The sequence below is a fragment of the Ipomoea nil genome, unplaced genomic scaffold (assembly GCF_001879475.1).
Source record: "Ipomoea nil cultivar Tokyo-kokei standard unplaced genomic scaffold, Asagao_1.1 scaffold1043, whole genome shotgun sequence".
In the NCBI taxonomy this organism is placed as follows: Eukaryota; Viridiplantae; Streptophyta; class Magnoliopsida; order Solanales; family Convolvulaceae; genus Ipomoea; species Ipomoea nil.
Genome location: NW_017617471.1, coordinates 13,551,169 through 13,559,936, shown reverse-complemented (window position 1 = coordinate 13,559,936; position 8,768 = coordinate 13,551,169). Strand labels below are relative to the sequence as shown.

At 33.3% G+C, this 8,768-nt stretch overlaps 2 protein-coding genes across 5 annotated transcripts; one reads left to right on the top strand and one right to left on the bottom strand.

Annotated features, from left to right (window-relative positions):
* The first annotated feature begins 482 nt into the window (after positions 1-482).
* LOC109181830 (ADP-ribosylation factor) lies at positions 483-3,222 on the top strand. Of its 4 annotated transcripts, none has more exons than XM_019331756.1 (7): positions 483-583; positions 1,143-1,301; positions 1,429-1,499; positions 1,872-1,991; positions 2,060-2,178; positions 2,762-2,843; positions 2,994-3,222. In XM_019331756.1, the coding sequence occupies exons 2-7, from the start codon at positions 1,154-1,156 to the stop codon at positions 2,997-2,999; spliced, it is 546 nt and encodes a 181-aa protein (XP_019187301.1). In that variant the 5' UTR covers positions 483-583; positions 1,143-1,153; the 3' UTR covers positions 3,000-3,222. The 4 variants fall into 4 exon arrangements, with proteins under 4 accessions (XP_019187301.1, XP_019187302.1, XP_019187303.1 ...); XM_019331757.1 differs by having other exon boundaries at positions 485-583; positions 1,140-1,301; XM_019331758.1 differs by having other exon boundaries at positions 488-579.
* Positions 3,214-6,848, bottom strand: LOC109181827 (galactinol synthase 1-like). The gene is made up of 3 exons (XM_019331747.1): positions 6,483-6,848; positions 4,768-5,058; positions 3,214-4,263 (listed from the first exon to the last, which is right to left on the bottom strand). The coding sequence occupies exons 1-3, from the start codon at positions 6,801-6,803 to the stop codon at positions 3,883-3,885; spliced, it is 993 nt and encodes a 330-aa protein (XP_019187292.1). The 5' UTR covers positions 6,804-6,848; the 3' UTR covers positions 3,214-3,882.
* Positions 6,849-8,768: the final 1,920 nt, after the last annotated feature.

Below are 8,768 nucleotides of genomic sequence, written 5' to 3'. Positions count from 1 at the left end.
AAATTGATTATTATAATTTATTAGTTAATATTATTTACTATATTTTATTATAATATTATAAATGTAATAATTTCAATTTATAATAATAATATTATTAGAATATAATTATTACAAAAGAAAGGGAATACCCATACAAATTACGGAAATCTAGACCTCCCACATAAGGGAGCAATCCGATACCAATGGACCATAAGCCACTTAGTTTATTATTATTATTATTATTGTTGTTGTTCATAAGCATTTTGATCTTTAATTATTTATTATATTATAATTATCATGTAAACGGATCCATTTAATCAAAATTTTTAATGATTTCATTTACAGTAATCGATCAAAAATAATAAATTCTCACATTATTCTCAATTATGTTTCCCCATTCAAATTAAAAATAAAATAAAAAATTCTTACTTAATTTCACTTTGTAGCCAAGCCCTACAAAATTGGAGGAATTTTTTAATATTTAATTTTTTTTAATTAACTGGGAGATCACATAACCGCGACTCATCAAAGGACAGGGCAGATTGTCTTCTGCTAGATCTGCCTCTCTCTCTTTCCTTCTCGCTTTTCACCTGTGACTCCGTAGGTATTTTTCTCTCTTTGTTCATTTCTTGCATGTTGTTTCTGAAGCACACATATGTTTTTCGTATAGACGATCTGCGTACAAACAGATAATTTAGCTTTAAAGATTGATTTGTGATTTTTGCCAATTTGCGAATCGAGGTGTAGGTTAACATCTAATGAGATGCGTGAATTCTCATGTATGTGTAAGATAAATACGATTCCTGCTTATGTATCTCGGATCTGTATATGTGTAGATGATCCTGCGTTCGTATGATTTTTCTAATGTCTAATTACTGGATCTGCATTTTGTTTTGGGGATTATTGTCTGATTAAAATGCAATATTTTTACTACTTTGTGCAATATCTGAAATTGGTAATATTTTGTAGAATTCATTTATTTGTTTAATATTCGGTGTTTGTCATTGATCTGCGCATTGTACTGGTCATGCCTCTCCTTTTGTTTAGTTTTTGGGTATGGATTGAATGGAAAATTCCAGGAAATCGAAAGAAATATGAGTGTAGTAGAAATGTGGAAGTACTTTATTGTTGATCTGCAAGCCTAACTACTTTTTATGCAGCAGACATTTAAAATATGGGGTTGTCCTTTACAAAGCTTTTCAGCCGGCTCTTTGCCAAGAAGGAGATGCGTATCCTTATGGTGGGTCTAGATGCAGCTGGTAAGACCACTATATTGTATAAACTTAAGCTGGGAGAGATTGTTACTACCATTCCTACTATTGGTAAGTTTCATTAAGTTTTCATATTTGTTGGTCTTTTTGTCCTTTGATCCAATTTAGGTTGTCAATGGTACCCCTGGTTTTAGTTTTGATTATATGGTAACGATGTTTATATCCTTTTCTTTATCAGGATTTAATGTGGAGACTGTGGAGTACAAAAACATAAGCTTTACAGTGTGGGATGTTGGTGGCCAGGACAAGGTAATTGACACTATATTAGTATATTACTAATTTGGACGTGATGATTTTTACTTCTTTTCATAGTTCTCTACCAACTAGATGCTAAAATTTTTGAGTTCCTTAATATTAGATTAAGTTTATTATTCCTTTGTTAAAATGCTTGAATTTCTGCCTGCTATTCATATTTTGACCTCTAGGCTCCAGCAAGTTGGTAGACAGCTGTCATGACTTATATACTATGGTATGACTTATTAGAAAGGGCCTATATTATGGTATTTTTGCTCTCTAAGTGACCTGACTTTCTGGGGTTGGACCTGGGGTTTCTCACAACCTAATACAGTAGAATTTTCCTTTAAGAAAATGCTATTGCTTATCAATATTTTGTGAATCCAGATTCGTCCACTATGGAGACACTATTTCCAGAATACACAGGGGCTTATCTTTGTTGTTGACAGTAATGATCGAGATCGTGTTGTTGAGGCTAGGGATGAGCTACACCGTATGCTGAATGAGGTATTCCTTTACATGTGTAATGTGATTCAATTTGATTTCAATACTGAATTTGAGCATTGTTTGTACAGGATGAATTGAGGGATGCTGTGTTGCTTGTGTTTGCAAACAAGCAAGATCTTCCTAATGCTATGAATGCTGCTGAGATTACTGACAAGCTTGGTCTTCACTCTCTCCGTCAACGTCACTGGTATATTCTTTGGCCTTTTACTCTGTCTTGCTTGATTATCTATCTGTTTGGATGCACTTAGGCATCGTCACAAGTTAGAGAAATTCTGCCTTTCAGAATACAGGAGTATACCTAAATTGTTTCGTAGTATCAACATTTTAGTTTTGGTACTAAATGTGTTCTTCAATTTAATTCATCTAGAAATTATAGCATAATTCTTAAAGATAATATGAGAAAGAACTTTATACTACTTGGCCTTCTTGTAGTACATAGTACTTGCTAAGAGTCCTACATTGAAAAATAAGAGAGAAGCATATGGGATTATAAGGTCATAGGTTAGAGAGTTAGACGACTAATTAACTGGATTCAGTCTTTTAGTGTGGTTTGGCCAACGTGCAGTATAGTCCTTGGCCCAATCTTAGATTATAAGAGTGCCAAACTAAAGAGCATATAGTATCTAAACTTAAAATGTTAATAGTAACAAAAATTTTAAGGTATTATATATTTATACCTCATATATGTATGGTAAAATTCCCTAAAAATTATATTATGCCACTGTATTCTAACTAAAATTCTGACCATTTGTTTTATGCATTTCTTATAGGTATATCCAGAGTACTTGTGCCACATCCGGAGAAGGGCTTTATGAGGGATTGGACTGGCTCTCAAACAACATTGCAAACAAGGTAAATTTTCTCTATCCTATCCAATCTATGCATTCTCACCGAGAGAGCCCAGGGAACAAAATTCTGTCTATATTCAGTAATTGTTATCATATCATATGATTGTTTATGGTTTTCTAATTGTCTCTTTTTTTAATTTTATTTCTATGGCAGGCATAGAAGGTAGAGTGAGTGCCATCATCTTTTTGAACATTTATGTATATCTTGGTTTTTCTGGCCAGATAAGGTTGGCTCTAAGTTTGCATTTTATTCTCCTCTAAATTGTTGTGAACAAACTTGCCGGTGTGCACTTTTAGGTTATTTCATGTAATTTCTGCTACTCTTCATGGAATCTTCTTTAAAATAGGCCGTTACCATGGCTAAATTAGTTAACTTTTTCTCACTTGGGATCTTCAAATGAAATTTATCATTTTAGTGTTTTTCGAATTTGTTTCATATTTTACTGTAGGGAGTTTTGTATAAGCTAGTTTCCATTGACTTCCAATTTGTATGTTAGTTGAACCATTTGGCTAAAATCACAGCACTTTTCCTAGTCTCCCTGGCCAAGAAACAAAGTTTTGCCTATTAGCATATGCCAATAAACAAGAGAGTCAGATGTGTTTTCATATGTAGTAATTACAAAGAACTTCCTGAGTAATTAATAGTTGTAGAGACAAGTTTCTTTTTACAAAGATCAACATTTTAGGTTTTCATATCTACAAAGAGATGCTACTACACACTGGCACTATATTACTTTGAACTTATTCTAAACCACAACCCACAACACTTAAACCTAAATGGTTTTTAAACTGTGCCTCTCTCCAAAATATAGATTAGCTGTTTGGAAAGTGAGAGGTTAACCATACACTTGCACAGTTGTTTCTTACTTTGGAAACCAAGGCACAGTGACACCACAAAAACTATAACCTATATATATGTATATTCTTTATGGGGGAACTAGTTCACAAACTGCCTTACCACATTTCTCTCCTCATTGGAAGCTGCCTTACTAGCGACCTATTATTCTTCACACAAAAGGAGGAGAAACTGAACCTCGCCATTTCTAAGCTGCTGGTGGGCCTTTAATATATCGTGGTTCAGTCAGGTTTCCGGTGTTAGAGAATCTAGGCACTGCTGTCTCCACTTCATGTGCTGCACCCCCTAGTTCATAAACACTGGCCCTCTGCTTGTAGTATTTGTAGTCCAAACTCTGATCATTGTAAATCTCCCACCACTTCTTCACCAGCATCTTCATCTCCTCTCTCCCCATGTTGTTTTCCTTGCCTGTGTACCTCCATGGCTTGGCACCCTCCACGCAATAATGAACCACCTTGGCTTTGCTAAGCTCCACTTTGTCTGGGTGCCGCCACAACATGTTCACTAACATATTGTAAACATATGGGAGAGGCTTGTACTCGTCTCTGAAGAACATGTTTAAGAAATCCTACAGGATACCCCGCCATTCTATCAGAAAATGCACAATGGCCCGCACAGGCTTAGCTTAGTGGTTTAGTATGTAGACAGTATTTGACAGAAGAAATCAAGATTCGAAATTCGGTAGCAGCAATATTATGAGGATTATGCCTAAAATAGTAGATTCCCTGTGGGCACCTGCATTTGGCTCTGTTTGCTAAGCCACTGAGCTACCATGATTTACCTCCTCCCACATGCTCTGTGAGGCCGAGGCGTAAGAGACCCTTAAGACTAGAGATTCAACCAACCTTTTGAGAGGAGAAGAAATTGCACAATGCGGGCAAAACATTTACTTTGTAGCTCTAAGCACTACTAATATTTATGGTATACTTGATCGGTACAATCAAATATGATATATCTAATTGTACTGAGTACCATGAAAATCATACTAATTCATGAAATAAGAATAAAGTTATTAAAAAAAAAAAAAAACCCTAATTAAGTTTATTGTAAGTGTTAAAAAGTGTATGTTTACCTGCTCAGCAAATGCGGTTGGAGGGGTGAGTTTGAAGTGGTTGAGGAGACGAGTGTATGTGGAGATATTTGGTTGAAACATAAACATGCCTCCATTGAAATACATGGAGGGCCTTGCTCCCAATAAGGCTGTAGGCCATGGCAGTATCTCCTTGCACGGCTCTCCATGTTCCTCACAAACACAATCCGGCACTGCGTAAAAGTACCCATCCGCCAGATCAAACAGATGATCTAGGTTTTCGAAAACTTGCATGTCCGAGTCTAAGTATATCATTTTGCTATACTCCGTAAACTACATACCAACAAAAAGTACACCATAATTCAACCAAATGCTATACTCCGTAAACTACATATGAAGAAAAAGACCATAATTCAACCAAAAACTGTTGAGGGAAAGAGAAGGCTGGGGAGTGTTTGGTAAAGAATTGTTAGCTGATAGCTGTTAATTTATTGGGTTAGTGGGTTTGACTAATTGATAACATTAGCTGATTGTGAAAAGATGTTTGGTAAATTAGTTGTTAACTAGCTGATAGCTGATTGATTACATGCAAAATGACATTCTCAAAATAAAAAGTTAATTGAAAAAACTGCTTTGAATAGCTTTTTGAATTTTAAGGTTTTGGAGCAATAAACTATTATAAAAAGCTAATTAATCAAACACTCATATCGATTGTTTAACCAAGTCAAACAACTAATAGTAGTAGTCAAAATAAGCTAATCATGTTAGCTAACATGGCCAAGAAAGTGTACTGTACTGTTGATTTTATCATGTTTATGATGCCAAAAAAAAAACATATATAACTCAGTATAAACTATAATCCCAAATTAAATCTATATAACTATTTGTTTACAAAATATACTCCATATTGCAAATTTTATTTTCAATACTTCCTGTTTTAGGATGCCTGGGCAGTGCAATACTATAGAGTCATGCAATTCTAGATTGTTGCTTACATGAGTTTCTACGAACATGGGAAATTTTAAATAATATCATATAAATATTTTTTAAGAGTAAACAAATAAAATAAATCCTTGTTTTATTTATTTAAGACTAAAGAAGACAATAAACATATTAAAGAAGACTAAATGTTGGATTAAATTTTTTCGTGTCAATTTGGCCAGAGTGACCAAAACTGACAAAAATTACATAGTCAAAGTACTAAATTGACACTTTTAAATGTCAGGTGTTGAAATTAACAATGCCCCTATAGTCATGTGACCAAAATTGAAATTTTTTCTGTTAGTTTATTTTTTTGTCCTAAATTTATATATGTGACACCACTGATGAGGAGGTTCAGTTGTAGAGGCTCTACTGCGGAGGTGCAAATTGCAAATTTGCAATTAAGAAAATAGGAAACTCTAATATAATCTTGAATTAGTAATTTTTTCAAAAATAAAAAATAAAAATATAGTGAGCTAATCCATTTTGTATATAAAAAAAAAAAATTGAAATATCTTCATATTTAACGTCATATAAATATATTGGTTCTTTGTGTTTCAGTAGGTTGAGAAAGTATATGAACAGATACTACAATGTAATAGAGCCAGTAACATTCAAAATAAAAAAACGTCATATAAATATATTTACTGACAAAAGAATAAAAAATAATCATGCCACAATAATACTAGTAGGACCAACAAAAGATATTCTAAAAAAGGAGAATAAAAATAGAATGGTAAGACTAAAAATGTTAACTCTTCCTAATATGAGCTGACCTGCCAAAATTGGAGTTTAGAATAATTGAGAACGTAATATGGGCGAGCAAACGGAAGCTCGAACTCGTCGGAAGGGTATAAGGGCTCGACTTCACGGACAATGCAGCCTTGCGCCACCAGCAAGCGGCGGTGCTCCGCCGGAACATCTGGCCAAACCGCCACCACAACCGGATACGCCGAGCCCACTTTCCTCAATCCCTTCACCAATCCCACCACGCCTTTCACGTAGTCTCCATTGCCGGCCAAAAACGTGACGTAGGCCCGCCGCCCGCCGGCTGCCCGAGCCACCACTAAGCCACCGTTGCTTGCGTCAGGAGCCATTTTTTTAGTTTTTGTTTTCTAAAAGGAATATGGAATTCTGAAGAAATTAAACTCACGGACTCAGTATTAGATTGTTTTAGTTTAATTTGCATGGAAATTTTGGGAGCACAGTATGCCACCTTTGTAGTGTTGTTATGGCGGTAACAGAACGACGTCGTATCCGTTCGCACAGAAGACGGTCGAAGCATTGTCCCCCTGACGCATTGACACGTTTCAACTGCGCCGCCAATTAATGAGTTGGTTTTCTGCTACGTGGCACTTTTATGGAGAATGAAACGTGGCTTCAAATCAGCTTAATTGCTTCACAATCACAAATTACAATATTTATCTACCAATTTTAAAAGAGTGTATCCCTTAGGACCATTATTGAATGAAAGTTATACTCCTTATTTATATCTGTTTTTTTCGTTAAATTTTTTTTTGTACATTATGCTATAAAGATTGTACATTAAAATATTTTGAACAAATATATTCCTACCGTTATAACTTCCGTTATCTTTTTTACTATTCTTGCCATGCACATGCATTCACCATATATTTTCTTATTTTCTTCATTAATAATAATATATACACATTAAATATTTGAGTTATATGTTAATTATTACATAAATATATATAAATATCAAATTTATAAAAATGATTTACATCATTATTATTATTCTTTAGAATAATTTAAATATCTAAAATCTAAATAAATTTAAAATTTTAATATAATGTATTAATATTGGACATCTATTTTTTGCCATCGCGCATAAAAAATACTAGTATATAAAATAAAAGTGATAGAGGTGTGGTATAAAATAATAATAATAATAATAATAATAATAATAATAATAATAATAATAATAATAATAATAATAATAATAATAATAATAATAATAATAACAATAATATTTTTGAAAGGAATAATAATAATATTATTAAATATTAAATATTAAAAAAATTTAGAAGTCCACCGGATGAAGACTGGGTCGCTACCGGCCGTCTTCATAAAAAAAAAAAAAAAAAGTTATACTCCGTATTAATTATCCATGGATCAACTAATTCAACATGATCGAATTACAAACATTATATTATATATTATAAAAAGAAGTTTATGCAATAATGAAGCTAGTAATACGAAATAAAGATTAGAGAGGAGTTAATTTTAGGAAGAATATAATGTAGTAGAATTGTTTGAACAGCCCATCGTTCCATTATTATTATTCTTCCAAAGGCTAATCCCAACACTAAGGGCTGTTATAATAATAATAATAATATTATTATTATTATTATTAGTAATGGTTAAACCAAGTATTAAATTAGTTTGTTATGAATAATGCATGGATGCAGTAGGTGGGTTATGCATGGTATCACTACATAGATTGTGGCCGTAATTGTAGCTTTACATGGAGCATTACTCCTAATCTTTAGCTTTATTAGTGGTTATCTTTTAGTATAAATAGGTTACTATTGTTCATTCATTAATCATCAATCAAGTTATATATTCCTCTCTCTCTCTCTTCTCAATATATAAATATAATATATAGATATTATATTTAATATATATTATAGATATATTATATTATATTTAATATATATATTATATTAAATATATTATATTTAATATATCTAACATTTGGTATCAGAGCCAGTCAACCTTTCAACCCCGAGATATTTCCCGTAGTGAAATATGACTGCAAATTTCAAGATTGTATGGACGGGTCCCAAATTGGACGGGAAACTCGATTACAATTATTGGCAAATTATGATGTCCACACATTTGCAAGCTCAAAATCTTTGGAGCGGTCTACCCGAAGGAGCTGAAGCAGGCGCTATACGGCGAGATAAATTGGCCTTGGGTCAGATTCACCAAGGTGTTCATTATTCCATTTTTGGGCAATTAGCTCGTGCTCAAACAGCAAAACAAGCTTGTGACATCTTAAAGGTGTCAAACAAAGGAGTCGATCGGGCACAGAAGTCTAA